Consider the following 27502-nt stretch of genomic DNA (forward strand, 5'->3'; position numbering starts at 1 on the left):
TGTTAATTTTTTAATATTTTTATTTTTTGTTTATTTTCATCATGTAGAATACTATTTTGATAAATTTTATCTAATTATTTTTTATTTTCTTACTCATTACAATCATACTTTAATTTTTTCACTATAGTTGTACAAATAATTTTTATTTACTACAATATAAAAATTTAATGTAATTGTCATGAATATCTTTTTACCACCAACCAACATATATTGTGGTTCAAAAGATACAAGATCTATGTTAAAATTTTATTATTATGTTTATTATTTGTTCATTGCATCATTTTGATTAAGAGATGTATTATAACTTTTATTAGTGTATAAAAAATAGATTCATTATAATTTAAAAAATTGAAGTAAACAAACATTTAAAATATATTTTAATTTAAGTATTTTTTTCCTTTTATATTTTTTTAAAAATATTTTTTTCCTTTTATATTTTTTTAAAAATATTTTTAAAATTTATCAACTAGGTTTCATTAATGTTTGCAAATTTAATAAATGTTTTGGTTTTCATCAAATTTTATTTGGTATTATAATCTAAAATGTAAACAATTATAATTTATTTCAAAGCATTTGATATTGAAGAAACAACCATACTCCTAATATTGAATATTTAATAATATTATCTTTCCTTTACCGTAATTTTTTATAAAAATTAATTAAAATTAATATTAAAGTAGTAAGAAAACGGGTATGGGTATGGGTACGAGATTACACCCGTTACCCGGTGGGGATGGGGATGGGTCAAAAGTTTGATACCTGTTGGGTTTGGGTATGTGGATGAATTTTTTTTACGGGGATGGGTATGGGATAGTGAAACCCGTCCCGCCCTGCCCCGTTGCCATCCCTAATATACATAGGTTAAAACTATAGTTTCCTTGTTCTTACGATAGTTTAGTAGTGGCTTTTATAGTTACATCATGGGCCGCGACTATTACTACAAACATTTCTATATGGCCCTGAAGAGTTTTTTTGGGTATGGGCCTCCCACACCTGCTATTTACAGTTCCCGGTTTCCTAATTACACTTCGATGTTAATAAAATATAAAAAAAAAAACGTTCTTAAGAGAGTAAAAGGTAAGTGGAATGATATAAAAGGGATTATTTAGGTTGTTACTAAAATAATATAGCTTGATTACATGTGGCGTGAGTGATAATGACAGAGGTGGAAGAGAGGGTGGGTTCAAGAAACTTCGCAGAGAGAAGAAGAGAAGGCGAAAAAACAATAATAACAGTAATAGCAACAGATCTAAGTGTCGTTTGGCCGAAGCCAAAATCCAGAGAAAGAAAGAAAGAATGGTTGATTTCAGCGGCGATGAAACGGCTCCCTTCTTCGGCTTCCTGGGTGCCGCGGCGGCTCTCGTTTTCTCCTGCATGGGGGCGGCGTACGGCACGGCGAAGAGCGGTGTCGGTGTTGCATCGATGGGCGTGATGAGGCCGGAGCTGGTGATGAAATCGATTGTGCCGGTTGTCATGGCGGGAGTGCTGGGCATCTACGGCTTGATCATCGCGGTGATCATCAGCACGGGAATTAACCCTAAGGCCAAATCGTACTATCTCTTCGACGGCTACGCTCATCTCTCTTCTGGTCTCGCTTGCGGTCTCGCTGGTCTCTCCGCTGGCATGGCCATTGGCATCGTTGGCGACGCCGGTGTTAGGTATGCTATTTTCGTTCTCCACTCTCGTTTCGTTACTTGTTCAATTTCTTAGGTATTCACTTCTATTGTTGTCCACACTTAGTTCACTTTGGTTGTTTCGTGAGTTTTGTACTTGTTTTGAATTTGTTATGTCAATTTCAATGGTCGATGACCTTCTGTGTGCCGAATTGAATTGCAAAATTATAATTTATTCAGGAATTGGGCAGAGTATGTGTGTTGACATGTAATTTGGATGCTTGTGCGGGGTACTTTGTGTATTTGATTTTGGTTCATTGTGAGTTTGAAGTAATGTCTGGGAACTTGTTTTTTTATCTTAAGAGCAAGTTTGTTGGAGAAGGCTTAGGTTTTTCGTTTTTGTATGTTTGCAGCTTAATTGGGCCTATCTGATGATGACACGAGCATTTGTTAAGTGTTTGAGAGTTTGTGAAAATAGGTTTTGATCTTTTTTTGTTCGTGTGTTGCTTTTTTCTTATTTTAATCGGCTGTGCAAGATAGCTTATGAAAACAGCTTACAACTTGCATCAAAATTGTTTAGCCCAATGTTTTTTGATAATGGAAAGAACTTAAACGTATATGTAAACACTGATTTATAGTACTTAATGAAGTTATTTATCAAAGGCATCAATTTCTCAACCCAATGGAAAAACTACTTTTGGTTCTATTTTTTTTTTTTCTTGTAGTGTAACATGCATTTTGGAGCATAATAAATTTTAATCAATTAAAAATGAAAAAGATCTTTACTGTGTGGTAATGTATCTGTTCTTAAACATGGTTGTGTTGTGAGTCCTTCAGACTTGTATCCGAACATGCTGGTAGTTAGATTTGGGCTACAGCAGCAGACTTCTTTATAGATGAAATTGATTTTCAATGTGTTCTGTGTAGTCTACAATGAAGAAACAGCTATTATGGCATGATGCAAGGCACAATTTGGAATATACATCAGTACTTGTTGTCTATTGTTGATTGAATTTGAAGTCCAAAAATTATCTAATGCTAGTATCACCATTGCTGCTAGTGCTTTCAATGTTTTTTGACTGCATGTTGTTCACTGAGATTGTTTCACTCCTACCGGAGAAATTCGTATGATCTCTATTGCAATTTATTGAATTTGCCATGCTGAAAATGGACTGTTCTTTGTAGAGCAAATGCCCAACAGCCAAAGCTTTTTGTTGGTATGATTCTGATTCTCATCTTTGCTGAGGCATTGGCGTTGTATGGTCTCATTGTTGGCATCATCCTCTCTTCCCGCGCTGGCCAATCCAGGGCTGATTAGGACGGAATCTCACGCTGCTTAGAGCGTATAGAACCATGGATTTGGATGGCGAATGTCGTGAAGATCTAGGTATTGGTAAGATTGTTGCTTTGTGATGCTCTTCATTCAGGTTATTCAGAAATAAAACGTCCAAACGATTTTCTTTGGCCATTTATTGTATTTAATTATGCTATCCAGACTAAATTAGAGATCTCTGAAATAAAACATGTTTGAGTTTATTTTGAAAACGGTGAGTATTGTGTCGTGTGCCATTCGACACTTCAGCTCTCTCCACAAGCCCCAAAACCTCATTTTATGGCTGTAATGAGATATTAAATGTCAACCTTATTTCTTTTATAATGATCTTGAAAATTACGGACATGTCTTACCATGATGACTATCCTAATAATTCGACTAATTAATGGATAAAGCTGCTAATGAGTAATGCTGTTTGTGACCTTGGATAATAGGGTGGTTGGCTAAGGAAAATACGTTCAGGGGTGATCCTACATTAGGTTGGATCGGATTTGAAGAAAAAGAAAATGATTGTTTGAGTGAGAATACCAATATTTTCAGCTAGTTTAACTTGAAGAAATCCAATCAGAATCGGGTTGGACCAGGTTACAATTATAAAAGTAGAATCACATTTTGAAATGTAAAATCTCAATTTTTATAAACACACCTTACATATGGTATAGTAGGTACGTTAGGCGTTTTCCAAATAGATTTGGACTTTTACCAAGATAAAACTCTAAAAGTGATTGTAGGACGGGTAAAATTTTTTTTTTTTCCTTTCCTTTCATGAAAAGTGAAAATTGTTTGTGGCTTAGAATTGTTTATATTGCACAACTTGAAAATGTATTTTGAAATGCATAATTTTGAAATATGCTTATAAATTAAAAAATATATTATATATTATATAACTTATAATATATCTTTAGATTGTGTAATTTAAAATATATTTTTAAATTCTTAATTGCATAGTCTTTAATACATTTCTGAATAATCTAATTATATAATTTAAAGTATATTTTTTAATTATACAATCCAAAATACTTGTACTCATGAATAATTTGAGCCTTTTTTCACTCATGTGAAGATAGAGAAAGAAGGGTGCTAAAAGAAGGAGTCATCATTAATATGATCCATTTGGCCCACAAGGGATTAATTGGATTGACAGCTGGTTCAGTAAACGAGAATACAGTAGCCATTTTACACAAGCCTGGTACGGGTATATGGACTAATTTGATTCACATGCCTAGTACGGGTATATGGGCTAATTTGATTCACATAAGAAAATATATGAAAATATATGGGTCGAGTTGGTCCACATAATAAATGAATTAGTAAAATAGCATTATACTATCTCGTAGGCTATTCGGCACGTCTAAATAAACATATGAAGAATTAGATAAAATTAAAAGAAAATTATTGACAGAATATAATAAAATAATAGTTAACAATGGGTTATTTGAACAGTAGTGAACTAAAAAAAATTCATTAAAAGTAATTAATCAAGTTCTTCGACCGAGATTGATCATTCTTCTCTCTGTAAAAGTAACAACCACAATAGCTTTAAGAAATTACAAAGGAAGACTGATTGTGGTATGAGTACCTGATTTTTTTGTTTAAGAGCTTCAATTTATAAAAGGTTACATACGAAAACCCTCACAATTTAGAAGCATTGAATGCCAATTTGTTTCCTTCCTTTCACTTAATGGTTTCTATACAGCAGCTCCTACTAACATTTGTGTTCAGCTAAACACATTTTTCCTTTTGTGACCACACTGCATTTTTCCTTGTGACCACACTGAATCGTGCTCCCAAACTAAATATTGACTTCTTACGAAATTTTATTATCTCTTTTTACACATAAACACCTTATTTTCAATACCATTTCAATTAATCGTTAAGATTTACAAATGCCGCAAGCAAGTACTTTCCTATTTGAATTAGGGTTACATTATTTCATCGATTTATTTATTTTACATTTCAATTATTTCTATAAAAAAACATTTTAAAAATTAAAACATAAAGTTTTGAATGAATAAAACAAATACAGGCTTTTTAAATGTTAATTTTTTTCTAAATTTACATTGTTATTTATATTTTAATATATGAAAAAATGAATTGTAGAAAAAGAAGAAAATATCAATGAAAGAACAATGTGTAAAAGGGATATATTTGAAGGATTAACTAGGACAAGGATATCTATAAAAATAATCATTATAAGTTATTCAGTTAATTAAATTGTTCCACGCGGCCTATGTTACCCTAAAAGACAAATAATACAAGATAAAAGGAAGGTGTGTTGAAAAACTTCATGAGATCTATCGATGCATACATGTAATCTCCATTTAACTTAAAGTGGTGCCAACTTGATTTTTTAATAGAAAAAGAATAACAACAACATTATGAGCTGTTTACAAAAATAGTCAAGTAAGTTAAGACAAAATTGAAATTTATATACAGCTCATCTTTTAATCTCCATCCTAAAAAACATTTTTCTAATTTTTGGTCTTCCGAATCATTCAAAAGATTATAAAATTTGAAAGGACCCTAACTGTCAGTAGACAGTATTAGGAGTTGTGCTGTGTTCCCTCACTCTCTCTTCAGTGTCAGTCAAATTGTATTTTTTTCGTTACAGATCCTTGTGATGAGTACTTAGCATTATTGATTATTGCACTACATATTTTATAAAAATGTTGTACTACGATTTGTTTATCAATTTTTATGACAGTACCGCCTGTGGAGAATATTGGGGTCTTGATCCACTACCACATATATACTGCTAAATAGGTAGCACAGATGAAAAAAATAAATAAAGAAGATTTAGAAGAAAGTTGGACTCACATAAGTTACTCCCCACATAACCAGATCCAATCAGAAAGAGGAAGGTTCTTTAATGGCAAAAGATATCCTCTCCTTTCCTCTCTTCTCTTGAATCTTCCAAATAGATGCCAAGTGCCCCCTGAAAAGTCCTTAAAGCAAAAAAATGGTAACCAGGCAGAATCCAATTCAAAGAAAAAGTGGCGGATATGATGATGATGACCCACAAAAAAAGGTTCAAGAGTTGTTGAGCCGTGGGCCAAATGGCCAATCATAATGTAGTCTTCCCTCACGACTTTTCTCTATTCCCTTCTTTCCACTAACAAAAAATAAATAAACAAGTCCTAAAATGAAGACAAATAATAAACTAAAATTGTTTAGGGCACCAGAAAAATACACGTGGCGCACCAAGGGGAATACTGAATTCTACATGTCTTTCAAGCTGCATGAGCAGATGGGTTACACCAAAAAACAATGCACTACTACTCTTGGGAACAACGTGTACCTCGGACCCCACAATCTTAACGGCTACATCTTTCAACTCCGTTGCCGGAACCTGCGCCAAGACCACATGACGATGTCAGAAAAACCAGGTTCGTTTCGTGGACGGGAACAATACCAATTATGTGCCGTTATTTTGGCGGGAAACGCCGTGCGGGACCCACTTCCTTGTCCTCACTCTTCCTCGGTATAGCAAACCACTCTGTATTTGTCATAGACGTTGACTAACTTAGAACTCGAGAAAGTGAGAGAGATAACACGCCTCATCATGGGGTTCCCACCTCTCCTTCATCTACGAGTCCGGCACCACTTTCAAACAAACCGTGAAAATAGCCACCAAAAATGGAAAAAAGTGGCGACAATGTTACCTTTTCCTGTTTTTTTCTTCTTCAAGGGGAAAAGAATTCGGCAGAAAGAAAACAAGTTAATAACCAAGAACAGGGGAGAAAGAGAAGTTTTTTTTTTTTTTAATAATCAAAACAACTAAATGTTAAAGTTGATGATGAAAATTTGAGGATTTGGGTTAGGCCGGAGAAGGTTGGGAGGTGGGATCCGCGGAGGATGGGATATCAGGACCGACTCGACAGCCTTCAAGCATGAAAACAATGTCAGACATGGTTGGTCGATCAAGAGGGTCAGGTGCTGTGCATAGTAACCCAACTTTTACACCCAGTAAAAACTCTTCCCACTCTGATGATTCTGGATCCAACTCAAGCAAACCCGGTTCTAATAGCTCTGTTATTTGACCCCTCTGTAATTGTTTTTTTACCCACTTCACTATGTCTTCGTCCTGGGTGAACATGACGGGTCGTTTTCCAGTCAGCAGTTCCAACAACACAATGCCAAAGCTGTAAACATCACTCTCCTTCGTGGCTTCCCCGGTTAAGACTGCTTCTGGAGAAACGTAACCTAACGTGCCAACGGATGCTGAAGTTGAGGCTTCGCCTGGGGTGGTGGCCACTGTTAACTTTTCTAACCCGAAATCTGATAAATGGGCTTCGAAATCTGCATCGAATAGGACATTTTGTGGTTTCACGTTGCCGTGGACCATTGAGGATTGATGTAGGAAGCCTAAACCACGGGCAATGCCCAGTGCAATGAGGTGTCGCATTGGCCAATTTAGAACGTGGCCATCTTGGTGAGAAGCTTCTTGGAGGAGGGTTGCGAGGTTTCCATTGGGCATGTAATCGTAGACTAGGAGTCTCATGTCAGGTGGCCCAGCATAGTAACCTCTGAGAACTGTTAAATTTCGGTGCTTCACTTTGCCTAGTGATTCTGCTTCTTTTCTAAACATGTTTTCATCCAATGATCCATCTTGGAGCCTGCGAATGGAGAGGACCATTCCATCGTTGTAACAGGCTTTGAACACTAATCCATACCTTGTTCTGCTCAGCACGTTCTCTTCGTCGAATTGTCTTGTTGCTTCGATGGTCTCGGCTAGTGTAACTTTAGTGTTAAACATCACTAGTTTTGGTCCCCCACTCTCAGTGCTGCTACGACCTCCACTTGTTCCAGAACTGGCTCTAGCGGGACTCTTCTTCTTTTCACCCGAAACACCCCGTTTCAGTCTTTTACGCCATCTCAATAGACTGAACACGTAGAAGCAGCAAAACAAAACCAGTACAAAAGCTCCACAAGCAACGACAACCACAAGCACAATCATCCTCTTTCTGTCCTTGCCATTATTTATATCTTCGCATTTCGTATCCAATGGCTTCCCACATAAACCTGGATTATCCACGAATACATCGGGGTTACTGAACCGAGATCCCAATGTTGGTGGTATCTCACCGTCCAAGTTATTTCCCGAGACATTTAAGAACACTAAACCCGGAATCATAGAAAGATTGCTTGGAATTTTCCCACTCAAGTTGTTAGCAGAGAGATCTAGCGTTGTCAGGTTTGCTAGATTCCACAAGGATCCCGGTATATCCCCGGAAAGATGGTTGTGATCCACCAGCAAAGTGGTTAGCCCCGAGCATTTGGAGATTTCCTCAGGCAAATCCCCAGTTAAATTGTTTCCACTCAAATCAAGCACTCTCAAAAAGGTGAGACGAGAGAAATCAGAAGGAATGCGACCTACCAGAGAGTTTGATCCAAGCTCAAGAGTTTCGATACCAGAGCAGTTTCCAATTTCCGAAGGGATTGCTCCTGTAATGTCATTACCAGACAACGAAAGAACAAGCAAGGAACGAAGAAATCCATAATTTTCAGGAATGGACCCGGAAAAGGCATTAGAACTGAGATTAACATACTGCAAACTCGTCAAACTACTAAAGCCTTCAGGCACGTCACCAGAAAACTTGTTTTCCTGCAGTGCAACAACTTGCAAACTGGGCAATCCTGAGAGCTCAAGCGGTAACTCTCCAGAAAGATTCTGTTTGCTCAAGTCAAGCGTAGTTAGCTTGAAAAGATTCCCCAAACTGGAAGGAATTTTTCCAGAGAAGCCATTGCCACTAAGATTGAGAACCGTCAACTTATTCAAATTCCCAATACTCGCATAAAGTTCACCCGTAAATTTGTTTCCACTAAGGTCAAGTATCGTCAAATTGTTCAAACTCATTATCATCTCAGGCATACTTCCAGTCAACCTGTTACCCCTCAAACTCAACATTTCAAGATATGAAAGGTTTCCAAAACTCACCGGAACCGAACCAGAGAAGTGGTTCCCACCGAGAGATAGCACCTTCAGCCCCGTCACATCACCCAAAAACGAAGGAACTTCTCCGCCAAACTCGTTGCCTTCAAAATCAACGACACTTAGGAACCCACATTTCTTCAGTTCCACCGGAATGGTCCCGGTGAAGGAATTATTAGCCATCTTCAACACCTCCAACTTAAAAAGGTTTCCTATTTGAGGCGGAACCTCCCCAAAAAGTGCATTATTGGACACATCAAGCACGGTCAACGTGGTCACGTTGGTCAACCACAACGGAAACGTGCCTCGTATCCGATTGTGCTGAATATCCAAAACCTGAAGAACACTAATACACGTGCTCATCTCAGGCCCCACGAAATCCATGAAACCGTTGAAACTGAGGTGAACAATCCGCAACGACGGCGCGTGGACGGAACCGTTGCAGAAAACGGAAGCTGGAATGGAGCCGGTGAAGTTGTTCTGAGACAGTGACATCACCTGAAGTCTCGGAAGCGCCGAAATCGCCGACGGAATCACGCCGGTAAGCGCGTTTCCATCCACGCTCAGATGCAGAAGCGCGGAGCAATTTGCGAGCGCAGAAGGAAGCGTTCCTCCGAGGAGATTGTGGTCCAGCCAGAGGTACTGCAGCTGCTGAAGCTCCCCGAGGCTCGCCGGAATCTCGCCGGATAACTGGTTATACGACAGGTTTATCAACTGAAGCTGAAAGAGGTTCGCCAAGGAGCTTGGAATCTCGCCGGAGAAGGCGTTCGACGAGAGGTCGAGGGCTTTGAGGCCGAGAGGGAGAAGGCCGGGGATACTGCCGGAGAGGCGGTTTAGCGCGACATTGAAAATCTGAAGCCCGGTGAGGTTCGCGATCTCCGTCGGAAGGTTTCCGGTAAACGAATTCTCCTGCAGGAACAAGGACCGTAAGAGCGTGCATTTGGAGAGCGACGAAGGAATGGTTCCGTTTAAGTTGTTTGAACGAAGGCTTATCTTGCGTAGCATGCGCAACTCGGAGAGACGGTCACTGAGTCTGCCACCGAGTTGAAGGCGAGGCAGGCGCAACTCCGTGACTCGGCCGTTCATGCATGCGACTCCGCGCCAGTCACACGGTGCCGCCGGCGACGTGGGATCCCAACCGTCGAGAGCTCCGACGGGGTCGTGGAGGTTGAGCTTGAAGGACGTCAAGGCTTGGATCTCCACAACAGTAACGGCGCTGCGGTCGGCGCACGTTAAGAGCGGTGCGCACAACACCAGGAGTAGAAGAAGAACAGGCATGAGAATGCGTAAGGATGGTTGTTGATTTGTGGTTAATGGTAACCGTTGCAGAAGCAACGAGAGTGAAGAAGCTATGAATAATAATAATAGGGATCAGGAGTTGGAGCAGGGTTTTATTATTGGGTGTTTAGGTTAGCAGGGTGTGCAGTTGTTGCGTACATTAGCACACTGCACTCACAGAAACTAATAAGCAGAAGAGTGTATTTTCCAGATTCCGCAAAAACATCTCTCCGTTCTTATTTGCTATTTCTCTGTCTCATACATGAAAACGCAGTTTTCATTACATAACGCCATAACAGTTCTCCTTTCTGTCTTTTTTGGTTTCTGTTTCTTCTTATTCAATAATTTATTTTATTTATTTATTTATGTTCCCTCTCTCCTCTCCAACAACCATAACCATTTGAACTCACCCTTTTTTGAAAACGCCACTGTGTGTGTGCTGGTCTGAGTTCTGCTGGGTCCCTCGCCTCTACAAACCTTTTTAACCTCATGTGATGTGATATGGTTTGAATCATTCACCCTTCTTTTTCCTCTTTATGCTCCTTTTTAAATTATTAATCAATATTCGTATTAAATACATTTAATAGGTATTATAATACCAGAAACAGTTAAAAGATTTTAAATTTTTTTTTTTAAATTATTGGATATTTTATTCCTCGTTAGTTTTAGATTTAGATCACGATGTGGTGTACGTGAAGATTGTCTGTTTTCTCTTGGGACCATTCGGATGAAAATGAATTTTGGGTTTTCAGGTTGGGACGGCTTGGACATATTTGTTTTTCTGTTTCGCACTTTATAGTTTCAGTTTTGTTTAAAAAGTGTAAAAAGGGTGTGGATGGTTGGTCAAGTTTTGCACTGTTACTTAGGCTTTTGAATCTACTTAGCCATAAAGTTATGGTGAGAAAGTACAAGGAAAGGCTAATCCGGGACAGTAAATTGAATTAAGGTGAATCAATAATTGGGTGGACCACAAAAAAATGCCATAGTCTGAAGTTGAAAAGTTTGACAATGTAAAGACAAGGCGTGGCAATAATTTAAAATGAATGCAGTGTCTTTAGACATTGGATTACAACTATTTTAGTAATTAAGAGAGAAAGAAAAAGGGTGCTATTGAATGCTCCATTGAGCTACAACAGGCCTTATGCCAACCAAAAAAGGTTTCACTTTAACAACATGATCCTCCATTTATAATTATGCAGTAATTGTACAGTGGTCCACCCTGAAATAAGTGCAAGAAATTTATGACAGGCATAGGGTAAAATGGGTGAGAATTAGAATTTGGAGAAGCCTGAAATGGAAGCTTTTCGTTGTTGTTGTGGTATTAAGAAATAGAGGTTAGGCACAATCTTAGCAACCATCAAGGGCATTCAATTTTGGCTATGTTTGTGACTGAATTTATCAACTATAAATTACACTGGACCAATTTGGTTATGTGTTTGTTGATACTCTGGAAGAGTAAACAGAGGAAGCTCACATGGACCAAATTGGCGCGTCTGCATTATGTAGCCTGTGAAAGAATCCCATCTTTTCCCCCACTTTCTCATCATTTAACCACAACCACTGCACTGTATAGTAAAGGTTTTTTTTTTTTTTTTTTTTTTTTTTTTTTTTTTTTTTTAACTTTCCCTCAAAATGTTGCCTTTTTTTCCAACTTCCAAATCAAAATATAGTTCAGATACTTATTTGTTTATAATTGTATTATTTATTTTCTTCCACCGACAAAAAAAAAATACTGATACTTTGACACGCAACAATTTCTGCAGTTCAACAAGATTCATTTAGTTTTATCAGCCTATAATAATTAAATAATATTCTAAAATATATTTATTTGTGTAAATATTTATATATTAATAATATGTAAATGATCAAGATAGAATGATTATGTTATGATATTTTTTAATGTCATATATTTACATTATATATGGGTTAATCAAATAAGACATCACATTATTAATATTATTCTACTAATTATCATGTATAGGATAAACTGTTATTTCTTGATATTATTATATATCATCTTTTATATTATTTGTTTTTATCAAAAAAATCAGATGGCTCGAAAATCCTATAAACATACATAGTATTTCATAAAGAAAAATATATACAATTCTCATATACCGCGTTTTCCTTTTCACTCAAAAAATTCAAACTTTTTTAGTAACTTGAATGTCAGATAATCTTTTGGTTGATATTTTCATAAGTTCTCACCCTTAAGTACATTTATAAGAAATTGTCAAGATCATCAAAATTTTATCACTTGTCCACATACTCATTCCAAATGCCAGATGAAAACACTCATAAATCAAGATTAAAAATATTTTATAACAATACTTTTTTTAATCTACCACGTAGCTTTATATAACCAAATCATAATAGACATACTAAATTAAAAAATGTGTAATATTTCATATATAAGTTGAGAAGTCAAATAAAAATAGTGAAGTAAAGCCAAAAACAAAAGATATATGTATTTTTAGTTTTTAGTCAAAGATAGTAATAAGATATTTTAATCATAAATCAAATCCAATTTAATTATAATGCACTTTACCATGTAAATAGTTTTGCAATATTGTATAATTATAAATGATATTTATGATAAGTTTTAAGAAAAAAAATTACCTCTTTAAAAGTTAAGGATTTGTAAATAGTTTTTGTACTTGTCAAATATATAGAGAGTTTAAATTAAAATTATTCAATCTACGTATGATATATTATGATAATGCAGATGTATATTTTTAAACATAGACACCATTACAATACGTCTTTTTTTTTTTATTCAAGTATAGCAGGTGTTATAAAAAAGAATGAAACAAAATTAAGATTTCTTATTTTGAATGGACCTAAAGTCTACTGCAGAAACTCAAACAAATCAAATATCATATATATATATATATATATATATATATATATATATATATATATATATATATATAAAAGAAAACATTTCCACAAATTTATTTGAAAGGAAAACCTTTTTTTATCAATATGTTAAGAAAAAGAAAAATTAACTACCGTGTTTTAAGAGATTAAGGGAATAAGCTCATCCAAATAGATATATGTTAGAAAAAAACTCACTTAAAGAAACTTTACATATTAATGAATAAGTTAATTTGTATAAGTCGTCAACTGAAATTTATTTTAATTCTTAAATAAATAAATTTTTTGTTTATGAAACAATCTGTTTATTTATTTTTGTTGTCCAAATACATGTCCCGAACTGCCATTGCCATATCTTCTTTTATTTATTTGTCTATACTGTTCTTTTTGTTCTTTTTGACACTTTGACAACCTTAAAAAAAGGGTATAAATGGACTTTAGCCCATTAGACGTATAGCCCAAAAAAATCATGGACTCCGGAGGGTAACACGATAAGATTAAGGCTTTTGCTTTCTAAACCACAATCATTACTACGTGCATACCATACTGACAGAGAAATTGCTCATTGCATTACCTTATCCTGTTGTCGTTGCACCATCATCACTGCAGTGGGAAAGGAAGAGGAAAAAGTTACAGAAGAAGAAAAAGAGAGAAAAACGCATTGCTAAATAAAAAAAGTTCTGAAAATATCATTTTTAAAAACTCATTCTGTGTTGGGAATAGTCCAAGTGTGAGTCAAAAAGTCCCACATTGGATAGAAAAGACAAAGTTAAACACTATATAAGAATAAAGACCCATAACAACATTGCCTTAAGGTTTTGGTGTAAAAGTGGTGTCTAAGGTCTTATATGTGTAAGACTAATGTTATATAACCATATAGAACCACAATCTCTCAATGACCATAACCATAACAATGACCATAACCTATATGAAATATAATATAACCTATCAGTGGTATCAGAGCCGATGGTTCGGAGTGACTGACCGCATAACCACCACCATAAACAAAAAGGGGTCACCGATGTGACTGACCGCATAACCATAACCAAAGGGGTCACTCATACACCTGAAGGGAAAATATACCATATGAAAAAGGAAAAAAAAACAACAAGGGACTCACCCTTGAGGGGAGATGTTGGGAATAGTCCAAGTGTGAGTCAAAAAGTCCCACATTGGATAGAAAAGACAAAGTTAAACACTATATAAGAATAAAGACCCATAACAACATTGCCTTAAGGTTTTGGTGTAAAAGTGGTGTCTAAGGTCTTATATGTGTAAGACTAATGTTATATAACCATATAGAACCACAATCTCTCAATGACCATAACCATAACAATGACCATAACCTATATGAAATATAATATAACCTATCATTCTGAAAAATATTATATATATTCCTATTCCTCAAAAAATTGATCCCAGCTTCATGTGTTCCAGAAATTCCGGTCCTAAAAGTCTATTCTAAAGTGTTAGATTTATGTATATATATTTTCATATGGGTTATATATAAGATATTTGACACCACTTTAACCCTACAATCTTAAGTTTAATATCATTTTAACCCTACAACTTTAAGTTAATGATGTAATGGATTTTTAGTTTTATGTAGTGTTTAACTTTGTCTATTTTATCCAACGTAGAACTTTAACTCACATTTGGATTATTTTTAACAACAAAAAGTCATGTTGCATAAATTTTATATTTTTTTTTTCAAAAAACTAATAGAACAAATAATATAAAAGTCACCTTTACGAAGGATAAAATATCAATATGAAAATTAGAGATGTCCCAAGGAATTACAAGGGTGCAGGAAGAACAAGACTAAATTCTAATCATCTTCCAGTTTGGATTTTGTTTTAAGGGTAACTTTTACCTTACAGAGCAGCATCGAACTTCGTCTGAAACAAACTGTAGAGTCAGAAACAATTTTCTGCTTAAGCAAATCCTCATTTTCTTCAAGCAATTGTTAGGAAAATTCTAGGTTTTATGATTCCAGATTTTAACTAAAGAACAAATTGCTACAATAACTCACATGCAAAACAACACATAGCATTTCTAAGAAAATCCAGGTAACAATTAGTATTGAACAATTCCTGATGTTCCAACTGGATTCAACGTAAATACAGATGAACAAATCTACCACCTTAGAATTGCACATCCTTTACAAACCACTATACAATCAATAGCAACAAGAGTTAGAAACATACAACAGAAATCAATCTGTTTCTAAGATAAGAGAAGAAAAAAAATTACCTACGTCATGCATATATTTATATATATAGAGGGGAAATTTTGACATGGCCATACCAAACTACCTAAAAAGTAGCCCAAGCTCACAAAATATGCCTCACACTGGCTGTCCAGCTAAAAGATTTTCTATTGGTGGGTTGTGGGGTAAAGTTAAGTCCAAACATCTCCTTAAAAGCTTGTTCTGGCTCCACTAATCCAACCAACTTTGCAACAATTGATGCACTGTCTCTAATGTGGTCCATGTCTTTTGTGTCAGTCCACAATCTATGGGCCAACTGCAAACTCCTATTCTTTGAACTCAAACGGAGCCCCCATTTCAAGTACAGGTTCTGTCTGTCATCTTTAGACAGTCTCTTGTGCATTTGCTTGCTCAACATTTGCCTCTCTTTTCTAAGATATCTCATGCTGTTTCAGAGTCAAAGAAACCATGGTAAGTTCTATTATTATTGTAATTTTCAATCAAAGGACATAAATAAAAACACAACAGTTTAATTGTGTTTGTTACCTTGACTCAGGTTTCAGGATTCTTCCATCTTCCACTGTCTGGTTGCCTTGGGAAAAAGCTTGCTTAAGGTATGATAGTCTTCTGAGCTCTACCTCCATGTAGAAAGAATCTGTTTGGTCCCCTTTGAATAGAAGGAAAAAGTATGTCCTGTGAACCAATGAAACATTACAAGCACCCCAGAATTCAATGATCTCTCTTTGGAGCCTCTTGAATTTTGAAGGCCAATCTGAAACACTTTCTCTATCTTGCATTGGGTCCAAGCCAACATCTTTGACATCCTGTGCAGACATCATGGGATCCAATCCTGTCTCCGGAACCTGTCATGCAAAGCAATCATTGATTGGTTCAATTCTCAATGTAACCATGTTTCTATACTGTGAATGGGATAAAAAGAGTAATAACAGAGCAATGGTCAAAATAATTATCAATTGGCTTGGACCTGTTAACTGATATTTGGCCATCATGAAACATAAAACGTATTATAGAAGCTACCTCATGGTCAGCAAGTAAATTCAACCTCTTCAGATTCTCTGTTTCCTTTCCTTCTGGAGGCAAGGGAGAATTATACTTGCTTTCCTTGTTCGTGGACGATTTCACATTCTGAACAATATCAGCAGCAGAATTTTGCTCAAAATTCCCATGGCCATTCCATGAAAGCCCCTCTGGTCTAGCATTATAATTTAATGCATAAATGTTCTTTGGGAAGCCGTTGGGTCTTCCAGGAAAGTGTTTTTGGTTCCCTATTGGAGGTGTGTTCTGAACATCGTCTTCATCTTCAAACCAATCTGATGAAAAATTCCTCATGAGACTTGCTTTACAACTTCTACTGCGGCTCAGCTTCACGGCTCTAGAAGTACCGCTTCTACTGTTTCCTGTCATGCACACAGAAATTTCTTTTGGAGAGGAAAGAACAAAATCTTGGGGCAAATGGTTCACTCTCTTGTCTTCCTTTGACCCAGATGAACTCAGAGCTACTTTTTCCCTGTCTCTATTATTATTATTACTATCAGCTACAATCAATCCTGAGATTGATGTGCTTTCTCTAGGAGACGATGCATTGGAATTAGTGTATGCATTTGATCTTGAATCTTCAGGGTTTGATTGCTTATGCGTGTTTGCACTTAGATCTTCTAACTCAATGCACCTAACTTCCTTACAATTGTCCTCTTCATGCTGATCCAAATCATTGGGTACAGAATCGTTCCTTGTGACAGGAGGACCTGGGGAAGAACTTCTCACCAGAAGATTCTTTTCAAGGTCTGGCAGTTGAAATAAGTTGTCATCAGAACTAAAACTATGTCCATCTGAATATTGAGATGCATCAAAAGACCTGACACTCTCTTCGCCGTCAAGACTTAGAACATTTGGCTCCTCTCTGTGATTTTCAATGTTCCATGAATTTCTCACATGTAAATTTTGGTATTGAGTATCCAAACTTTCCTGGGGATTTGACAGGAAAAATTGTTAGATTTAGAAAAGGTATATGAGTCGCTACTTTCACTGCTTTAGGGAGGGCATATATACTCACCACTTGGAGCATATCTATTGTTGACACATCATCTCCATCATGCACTCTCATCATCTCGTTAATTCGAGATTCTGCAAGGTCCCGTTGCAGGGTCAGCTCTTTAACCTCTTTCTTTAACTGCATGGACAGTAACAACATTCATATTAACACAGTTCTGTTACAAACTACAACCAACAAGAGAAACATGCTCAGTGTTAGGAACTTCCAACAACCTCATTACTTAGGGTTATATATCGAATGCATATTTGTTGAAGTTGTCACCTCAATTTGAGATTAAATAAAAAAAGAACAAAACTTGGTTGGAAAGTAGGTGTTTCAAGGAAGGGTATTGAGATGCTTTTTCGTGTTTTATTTCTATAAAGCATGAAATGGTTTATCATTTGCTACTGGAAAGAGGTAAGAATAATATAGGTTTTAATCATGCGAAGTTTTAGCATAAGAAAAAACATTTAAGGAAACAATATAGGTGGAAAGCCTCGTAACAGAAAAGGACAGTATGATGATAAGTATTGGAGTATATAACCAAGGAGAAGAAACAATACTGAAGGTCATTATTAGATGTTGACAGAAAAACATTGCAGAATCGGTAAAGAAAACAATTGAATCAACAATCAAGTGACGATGATCTCCAAAAAAAAATAACAATCAAGTGACAATATATATTATCCTACAAATAATACATGTCAGAAACCAATCCCTAAATTTAAGGAGAATGAATCATGGTATCTAATGAGAGGATTACAGTCAACTATTCCATTTTTATTTCATTCATGTTGTTTCTGAGATTTCTAGTTAATTCTGAGAACATCCTATTCAATAGTACCTTTCTGTATTATCTATTCTTGCTCAATGAAATAATACACGGGTGAAATCATCTCTCCATACTCTGCTCATAGTACAAGGATATTATATGTAACTTCATGGCCGATATATTTCATTATTTTATATGTCTGGAATTTTAGCCTTTTTTTCCCAGATCTGTTGTTAGATACATACTACAAAGAAACCTATGATAACCATAAAAGAGAATGAATTGAATTAGTACAAAATCTTTATTATTACCATCTCAATTTGACGGTCTTTTTCTCTCAAGATTGCAGCAGCATCAGATGTAACGTGGGGTGGCCCTGAGTTTCTTAATTCATCTTCCAGCCTAGCCAACTCTTTCTGTAATTGCTTGACTAGTGCTTTATCAGACACCACTACGTTGACTTGTGCATTAGTTGTCACTTCTTTTGCACAGCTTGCAAATAAGAGGGTGTTTCTGGTTTGTTCAACATGGCTCCGTGCAGGGCTCATGGTGCAGATGATAGCAGTTCTCGCATTGCCTCCTAACGAGGACTGCAATATGCGGGTTAGCTTTGAATCTCTGAAAGGAAAATGTCCGTTCCTTCCCTTGCTGCAACCAAAACAAAACTATATAAACTATTCCTAATATGCCAAATATTGATTATACTAAATTATGGAGCAAGCTTCTAAAGAAGAAAACACTGGCCTTGAAACCACCATCTTCATAAGCTAACCTGAGTTTGCGGATAACAGTTCCTAGAGTTAATAAGCTACGATTTATGTGGCAACCCTCTTTCAATCTCGTGCCAGCTGAATTGGTTTGGGATGCTCTTTCACTTCCAGCTAGATCAACAAAATTCTGCACCCAGAAAAAGAAAAGAGGAATTATTTGAATTCCTATAGATGTTCTTCAAGACAATAAGCTTATCCTTGAAAATATTTTCCTACAAACTGAGGGATTCAATCATACCACTGAAGCGGAAAGAGAGCTAGACTTGTCATTTCCAAGGAACTCACATGAAGAACTTTCAATTGTCTGAGGAAGCACATTGTATAGGAAATGTGAGAGAAGAAATATCATAAAAGTTTCACAAAATTAGTAGCCCTTTAACAAAATTAATAACATAAATACCAGTCTTAGAATTTGATGAGATCTGGAGCTGGCTTCATTCAGTGCTGTCTCCCCTATCTGCCTTTGAGCTGAAAAAATGCAATCAATTGAAAGATAAGTAAAGAATCTTAAAGAGGGAAAATATAAAAAAAAATGAAATATATTCTTTCAGTCTAGGTTACTCTGTTGAAGCAAGAATCATTCAAACCCTCCTTACCTTCACTGAAAGAAATAAGTTCTGTAAAATGTTCCCAATCTCTTATAGTTTCCTCTGTCAGTTTCTCAACAACTGTCCCTCTCTGTTAAATTGCAAAACTGTGAGTAAAATGCAGAGATACTAGTTCTGTAGGAAATGAAGATGTTTACCTCTGGATCATCAAGAAGTCTGAGAGGAGTGCAATCTGGACTAAGCAGGTCTCTGACAGATTCATTATAAATCTCAATTGCCGAAAACTTCAAAACGAATTCTCTTTCCGTGTGCTATGAAAAGGTAAAACCAAATCAGAAAATTGTTTTTCAGAGAGCCAAGGTAAATGTTGGCATGTTCATATTTGACCTACCATCTCTATGTACTTAAAAATGTCTGCTACTGTGTATTCAGTTATGCCACTCATGGTGTATGTCTTCCCGCTGCTTGTTTGTCCATATGCAAAAATGCTTGCTGATCAATTAGACACGACGGAGAGAGATCAAAAGAAGATGTTAACACGGAAATTCCGTGGATTCTGATGATGCTGGTGAAGGAGGAAAAGCAGACAAAGGGAAGAAACTCACAGTTGATGCCACCGACAACTGAAAGAGCAACTTCCTTAGCTGCTTTTTCATACACCTGTCTTGTGGAACAATCCGATCGAAACACATTGTCTATAGCCAAAAGGAAAGAATGGAAGATCAGAAGAGGAAAGCAATTAAAGCCAAAACCAGTGGACTAACTTCATATGTAGATATCACCAGATTTGTAACATACACCAGAAAGAATGAGCGCAAAATACATACACAATGATGAAAGTAAGTTCTTACCAAAGGAATACGCTGTTGGGTAGAGTGACCTGTCAGAAGCTGAAAGGTTGCTTCTGTATATGATGGTAGTATCATTGATGCATTCCCAGTCTGAAAGATCATTTCTTGCAAGCTCCTTTTCATTGAGGGGACGAAGACGAACAGAAACAAGAATCCTCTCGTCATGCCCAGTACGCTCGTGAATTGCCTCTTCCCCTCCAACTGAACCCATTGCTCTCACTCACTCACTCTTTCTGTAGAACTAGCCTAAACTCCAATTCCAAGGTTGAGAATGATACCATACCACATGTCATTGAATTCTGAGCATTCCAAAGACCCTTTTGGTGTTCAGTTAATTATCTCTGCTTGTGTTGCATTGTTGAGTTGAGACATAGGACCACTCAAGGTTTCAGCCTCCATTCCTCCAATCATTACCTGCTGCAGGAAACTAATCACAGATTACGGAGCCATTCAACAGAAACAAAAAAGATAAATATTGTTTACAATTTTTATATTATAGTCAGAGATGGAAGTGGGAGGAAATAAATATTAAATAGTAATTGACTAATATCATATGGTCCTATTATTACGAGAACAAACTATACGGTGGTTTCGGTATTCTTGTGGAAAGCTTGGAGTTTTGTGAAATGGTCCCCATCCCAAGAAACAGACTGTCAAATTCTTCGTCACATGGAACATAGGAAAAAGTCTAGAAGTAAGAACTTTGCAAAAGGAAATTTAACCAAAGGTGACAATGACATGTGTAGTCGATTTCTCAAGGAAAATTCATCATCCGACTTTTTGCGCAGTGAATTCAGAGAGAGATGGTTTGAAAATGGAAGGGGAAAAATGAAAGGATGTGAGTGTCTCACAAAAAATCCTCTCTATTTTTCTTTTTTGGCTGTTTTACATTTCTTCTAAATTTAGTCTATGCAAAATCCAAACAAAACCCAAAAGAAAATTCTATAAATAGAACATGAATAATAAAAACAAGAATCTGCAAAATATCATCTTGAAACCAACAACTTTTTGATGTCACCGAACATATCAACTGCGACTGAATCTCACATTTTCAGCTCAGCCGACACTTCGAGCTGATTCTGGTCTTCACCATCACAAACACCGCCTTAAAAAGGAATAATTCAATGACTTTTGGCATTGGTGTGGAGAACACAATGTTGAAGTTGAATCTTCAAAGTCAACCCAAAAGAAAAAAAAAATGAAGTAAAGAAGATGACATAAAAAGAATGTGAATATTCCTTCACCTCACGCAAATGAGTTCTCAAATGGAAGGTGCAAATGCAGGGAACAAGAAATGAGAGCTTAAAAGTTAAAAGTAAAGAGAGAAAGCAGAAATAGCATTTTCTCTCTCTTTCTAAAGGGAGTGTGCATCTGTGGATATTTCAGTGCTGCTGTGACTAGGCTTCTGAAATCGGAGCAGAGGTTATGGTGTCTCCCTCAGAATTTATTTATGTGATGTGATGAATCGCATTATATAACACATTAACACCTGAAATTAGACCGTGATAATCATTAAACCCGAAATTACCAATCTACCCAGAAGTTCTTACTTCGTGAATACTGCTTCAACAAAGTCTCCAGAAGCAGCGGTGAAAATATTACTGAAAAGAAAAGTGGCATTTGAATCATGCAGTGGCATAGCATAGCCCATAATAAGTTGGGTAAAGCACGTGGTGGCTTCACCCCACTTTTCCACATCTTGCAAGTGTTATAATTACTTCCAAGTTTCAAAGGCCTCACTAGTTTCAGCACTTCGGACCTGAACCATAATGCTTTTCAAGATTCTTGCCTCTAACAACCAGATTAATCATGATGGCAGGAGAATTTATGTTTTTGTTCCAAATTAATTTACTGGAAATTACGAAAACGAACAACCTTATACGATTGTTATGGTCTAATTTAATGTAGTAGAGATGAACAAAGTTTGTTTGAGAATTACGTTGTGAGGAGAATTATTCCGAAAGGTGAGGCAATGGAAAAAGGCATAGGGTAGCTTTTGACCAAAAGAAGTGAGGGAAGTTGAACAGGCCATGTGCAGGTTTAGAACTGGAGAGAGAAATTTGATTCACTGCATCACTGGGGACTAGAGAGGCCCATAGTTGGTGTTGATGTGGAACTGTGAATGAATGTTACATAAACAACTATACAATGTACAATACAAAAAACTACTCATTTATTCATTTGGACTTTTGTGTTCTCTCACAATAGCTCTACACGTGCATGTTCCTTCTTTGAGGTACTCTTTTTTTTTTCCCTGTTCGATTCATTAGTAGCCGACACACAATTTTAAACTTACTAAAACAGTTTTTTTAAGCAACTAACACATGCTTCGCGAGAATAGGGAAATTTTATTATATGCATTTAAAGACCAACGTGGTTTCAGTTAACAAGCTTGTCTCGTGATAAACAATGTCTCTGCGTTTTATTTCTTAGACATTCTTTTTGGGAATTGTATTCTCTATATATTTAGAATTCAAACTACTTTTCATCTACACATAAAAATATATATATTTTTTAAATTTATTTATTTTGTTTTATAACATGAGCGAGAGATGACAAATCCAATTAAACCTATCATTCCATCATCGATTTGATGGGGTGAGTATATATGGAGTTTAAAATATCTAGATCTTGAAAAGTTGACTTACTAATTCCTTTGTTTTTATATTATAATTGTAAAATATTAAAATTAAATTATTAAAATATAAGTACCATTATTAAAATAATGTTCTTTGAAGGACATACTTATACAATGGCTAACAAGTAAAAAATATTAGTTAACAAGTAAATCTTACTCTGTTGGATATTTTTTTCCAAACTAAAAAAAATAATACTAATTTATTTTGTCACCCATAATCTTGAGTCAACAATATCCTAGTCTTTTATGCTGAAATATTCATCACTACATTATTCCAAAGAACTGGAATTATATAATTTAAAAAGGAGTTGTGTGAGGCACTTTACTTATCAATAAATTATTTAATCATCGTATTAGTTTATTTTGAAAAAAAATAATGCCATTTACCCTATATTATCTCTTTAATCACCAATTTAACGTTGGAATTTGTAATTTACTATTTTTTATTCTTGTTAGTTTTTACTTTTTCTCTATACTATTTTTTACATTTCTTAGTTTATATAAATATATTCTGTTTATTTTATTTTAATAAAACTAATAGAATTTAAAATAAATTAAAAAATATTTAATCACGATTACCTAAATAACAAATTAACCAATGCGCCAAGATGTTACATGTCTCTCTCACTGGTTAGAAGTGTTTTCACCAGTAGTTACCATAAAAGTTTGCTTCTATAAATAAAAGTTCCATTAAGAGTACCAAAATTTATAAGGGTAATGTTTACACTTTTACACAATTACCTAATCATAAATTATTGATAATATAATTATAAAATCATTATTGTAAAAATCAATAAATTTATCATGTATGATAATTTATAATAGGCCAACAATATAAAATAATTTATAAACATAAGGCAAATAATATATATCACTAACAAAGAATAAAAACCATTAAAAATGTGGAAATGTGGACTTTAATCTCACAAAATGTTTCGAGTTGAACTCATAGTACGTATCATGTTAAAAGAATTGAACATTAAATTTAACTCAACCTCACAAATTCGGCCTATAAGGTGAAATTTGCACCTATTATATACTCTAAACTAGTCTTATCATTTGTCGACGTGGGACTTTCAATACATTCATGTCTGAATGTTAGTTTTTTTATTTTTCTAAAAATATATTTTTAAGGCTTGAAACAAGTTTGGAAATATTGAATAGTATCACAAAATTAAGAAAAAACTTGGGAAAAAGTAATTAAAATAAATTACCTGATCAATTGTTATCTCATTCAAATTTATTAAATTTTATAATAATTACTTTATCCGATAGAGTTTATGAGCAATAAGTTAATAAGATAAAAAAAAGAGGGCTTGCATCACATACCTTCATCGTTAAAAAGTAGAGAAAAGAAAGGAAGAGAATTTTAAGGATAGTCAAACATTATAATCATCCCTCCAAATTTGGATAAAAAGGAGCAGAAAAATTCCTTAATGCCACGATAATAATAATATCATTTAATTGATGGCATAGTTAAAAATATTTGTGCTAACTATATATATTAAACTCTAATTACACTTTGCCTTCTGTTCAAATATCGATTAACCAATATAGAAATACCTTTTGCAGAAAATTCGTCACTGTGTTTGATATATATATATATATATATATATATATATATATATATATATATATATATATATATATATATATATATATATATATATATATATTATTTATGTATGTATAGATGGTCCACAAATTGAAATCTAAGTATAGATTGTATGAAATTGTGAATGGTGGCCTTACCTTTCTATATTTAAAAAAAAAAATTTATAAATTTTGAAAGGTGTGATCTCTTACACGCCACAAGTCCGAGGAAGGAAAGCGGCAAATTAATTGTTGAAACAATTGGATACAACCAAACATCATATAATGTTATGAAAATGAAACTGGGAACTCTTTGGATGCTAATATTCCACACACATTACCCATTCTCAAGCTCAAACACCATATTTTATTTCAATTTCTCTATTTTTTTTAATGAATAAAAACACCTTTACTCTTATTTAATTAACTATCTCAATCATTCTAAAAAATATTTAAAAAAAATACTATATTGAATATTCTTATAATATGATGGATGGATTAGGTGAATTAAACTTATTGAACCGACAAATAAATCCAAAAGGCTTACGTAAATTAATGGGCTATTAACAGTGATTAATAGCTTAATAGCATTTATTTGGTGGATTAGGTGTTGCCAACCTCAAATCACGATCGCATGCATGCAACGCGAGATTTGGACTTTACTTAATTGCATATTCGCCAACTGGCACTTCTTCTCACCGCTAAATTATCAAATTAGAAACGTTTTATTAAAACACATATACATACAAATATAGAGTAGTGGTTTTCCTTTCTTTTGTGTTTCTCTGTAAATCAAAGTCATGAATCACTTTACAAACTGAAAGCGATTTATTTTGCAAACCTTTGTGTATTTTATTTGATGCTTAAATTATAAAAATACAAGTTATTAAAAGTAATTTTACTTTAAATGTAGGTAATATATTTAGTTTAATTTTATCCTATATTAGACCAAACAAACACTTGGTATATAAATTTAATTTGGAATTGGCTCAGGTTAGGAGAATTTGTTTATCCCTAAGAAGATGAGATAAGAAGTACTAAAATGACCAATTCCGTCCTTTGTTGTATAAATATTATTTTAAGAAACTGAAATTATTTGTATAAGTTCTTAAATGCCCCCAACAACATAGATAGAGGTAACTATTAACAGTTGAAAAGCTGAAATAAAGTGCTGACACGCTTGCCCCAATGAGTTGACAAACATTATCCAGGGAATTGGAAAAAATCACCAAAACATATTATTAATTAATCTGTTGAGACCATGAAAATAATTAATATGTTGAAAATAGGTACTGATTAGACATGGGTGGGTACGAACACACACGTAGTTTAATTATTTATAAAATAGTTAAATTACTTTTCAATCATTGTTCTATTAAGAAGTGTTCGGTCTTCTATTTTTTTTGTCTTGGTCATAATTTTTCCAGAGTGGTTCAATTTGATTTTTATTACAAACTATATAAAATTTAAAAACATTATACAAATGATAAAATTGAATTACTTATGAAAGAAACAAAATTAAATGATTAATTTGACACTTTTTTTTTACAAAAATAAAAAATAATAAAGGAATTTAGCCTCAAAATATATTAACAAGAAAAAGAAAAGTTATAGAAGAAGACAGTGAAACATATGATGTGCCAGAGGTTGAGTGGACACAGATATCATCCCATCAATCAAGAGTCCAACCTGCCCTCTGCCCCATTTAATGGCCGTCCAATGTGTGAGACTTCACTCTAATATTAATAACTTCACACCGTACATTACTAAGTAACTTAATTATGTTAAAAATCATATTCTCAAGTCAAATTCAATTTATTATATATTGGTAATGATAAAATAAATTTGAATATATTGTTGAAATTTAAATGTGAGTTTAAGTTTGTAAAAAAAGTTGAATATTATATAAAAAATTAAATTAAACATGTTTATAGTTTCTAAACTAAATAAATGGTTAGATTTCAATATTATAAATTAAAAGAGCACGGGAGGATCAGAAATTTTCACGGAAAATGATCAACTTTAACAAAAATTGGGCATGAGTATACTAGTGATACTTTATTCTTATAACATGTTTGAAAAAGATTTCAGTATAAAATTAAATGTGGCATATCAAATATATTAAGGAAAATAAAATAAATAATTATTTAATAAATCAAAATTAATTTATGTATAAGCTCTTTTTAATATATATATATATATATATATATATATATATATATATATATATATATATATATATATTTCTGGAGAAAAAAGTCACGCGCGAATGAATTTAAATTTAATAAAAAATTATTTTATCAATTTTATTTTAAAAGTATTTATGAAAAAATCTATATGAAAAGAGACTATTAAAACCTAGCACAAACAGAGAAAATGAGTAGGTGGGTACTTGGTGAAGATTGTATTTTGTACACGTCATTGATCCGTTTTGGGCCCACAAATGTTTAGTCTAAGATTTGAAGGGATGGTGGCATTTTCTTCCTGTAAACCCGTATTTTATTGGCGCACCCGTGTAATTTTCAAAATAACCATTTTGCTTTGTAAAAGTGATTTTCAGATTACATATTTCTAAAATTTTCAGAAACTAGCTTTTAGGAATTTTAAGAACATGATTTCTGAAATAGAACTTTTAGAACAAGATTTTCAGAATACATATAATACATTCCAGAACTAGCTTTCCAAAATGAGTTTTTTATAATATATGAAACATGTTTCAGAATGAATTTTCTGGAACTTTTTATTCACAATAGATTCTACTTTTCTTCTTTTTCCTTTGCAGTGTTCTTCTTCTGCTGTAGTGATGGTGCAGAGGCGTCCCAGACAGCAATAGTGTGATGCAATAAGGCAGTATACTTTAACATTTTTCTGTTAATATGAGGTACAGTTAGTAATGATGGAGACGCCAGGAGCAAAAGCCCACAAGAGATTGAATAAAGCCCTGAAAGTTTATGTATTTGGGCCACAAAGAAATGAAGCCTTATTGAATTTGGGTTTTCTGATCATGTTCGCAAGGAAAGAGGGTCCGAACAAAA

General features: G+C 34.4%; 3 protein-coding genes across 5 annotated transcripts; 1 reads left to right on the forward strand and 2 right to left on the reverse strand.

The window, feature by feature from the left end:
* The first annotated feature begins 1159 nt into the window (after positions 1-1159).
* On the forward strand, positions 1160-3270 carry LOC114174713 (V-type proton ATPase 16 kDa proteolipid subunit-like). Its single transcript, XM_028059551.2, has 2 exons — positions 1160-1658; positions 2799-3270. The coding sequence occupies exons 1-2, from the start codon at positions 1297-1299 to the stop codon at positions 2929-2931; spliced, it is 495 nt and encodes a 164-aa protein (XP_027915352.1). The 5' UTR covers positions 1160-1296; the 3' UTR covers positions 2932-3270.
* A 3415-nt stretch (positions 3271-6685) lies between these two features.
* Positions 6686-10381, reverse strand: LOC114173971 (Leucine-rich receptor-like protein kinase family protein). The gene has a single exon (XM_085670152.1). The coding sequence runs from the start codon at positions 10154-10156 to the stop codon at positions 6764-6766; it is 3393 nt and encodes a 1130-aa protein (XP_085526278.1). The 5' UTR covers positions 10157-10381; the 3' UTR covers positions 6686-6763.
* A 4685-nt stretch (positions 10382-15066) lies between these two features.
* LOC114173875 (kinesin-like protein KIN-7C) lies at positions 15067-21669 on the reverse strand. Of its 3 annotated transcripts, none has more exons than XM_028058530.2 (14): positions 21481-21669; positions 20237-20650; positions 19991-20080; positions 19777-19877; positions 19583-19696; positions 19434-19515; positions 19238-19305; positions 19076-19141; positions 18840-18964; positions 18379-18715; positions 17317-17433; positions 16281-17228; positions 15789-16105; positions 15067-15688 (listed from the first exon to the last, which is right to left on the reverse strand). In XM_028058530.2, the coding sequence occupies exons 2-14, from the start codon at positions 20445-20447 to the stop codon at positions 15367-15369; spliced, it is 2898 nt and encodes a 965-aa protein (XP_027914331.2). In that variant the 5' UTR covers positions 20448-20650; positions 21481-21669; the 3' UTR covers positions 15067-15366. The 3 variants fall into 3 exon arrangements, with proteins under 3 accessions (XP_027914331.2, XP_027914333.2, XP_027914332.2); XM_028058532.2 differs by lacking the exon at positions 21481-21669 and adding an exon at positions 21284-21471; XM_028058531.2 differs by lacking the exon at positions 21481-21669 and adding an exon at positions 21284-21438 and having other exon boundaries at positions 20237-20653.
* Positions 21670-27502: the final 5833 nt, after the last annotated feature.

Source organism: Vigna unguiculata, chromosome 2 (assembly GCF_037176805.1).
Source record: "Vigna unguiculata cultivar grain cowpea cultivar isolate G323 ecotype 2 chromosome 2, ASM3717680v1, whole genome shotgun sequence".
In the NCBI taxonomy this organism is placed as follows: domain Eukaryota; kingdom Viridiplantae; phylum Streptophyta; class Magnoliopsida; order Fabales; family Fabaceae; genus Vigna; species Vigna unguiculata.

Excerpts from the sequence above, each read along its gene's own strand:
- LOC114174713 (XM_028059551.2), top strand. The coding sequence starts at position 1,297 with ATGGTTGATTTCAGCGGCGATGAAACGGCTCCCTTCTTCGGCTTCCTG. Across the intron at positions 1,659-2,798 it reads GTTGGCGACGCCGGTGTTAG|AGCAAATGCCCAACAGCCAA; the intron begins GTATGCTATTTT and ends TGTTCTTTGTAG.
- LOC114173875 (XM_028058530.2), bottom strand. The coding sequence starts at position 20,447 with ATGGGTTCAGTTGGAGGGGAAGAGGCAATTCACGAGCGTACTGGGCAT. Across the intron at positions 19,697-19,776 it reads TTTTTAAGTACATAGAGATG|CACACGGAAAGAGAATTCGT; the intron begins GTAGGTCAAATA and ends ACCTTTTCATAG. Across the intron at positions 17,229-17,316 it reads CAATAGATATGCTCCAAGTG|GAAAGTTTGGATACTCAATA; the intron begins GTGAGTATATAT and ends TCAAATCCCCAG.
- LOC114173971 (XM_085670152.1), bottom strand. The coding sequence starts at position 10,156 with ATGCCTGTTCTTCTTCTACTCCTGGTGTTGTGCGCACCGCTCTTAACG.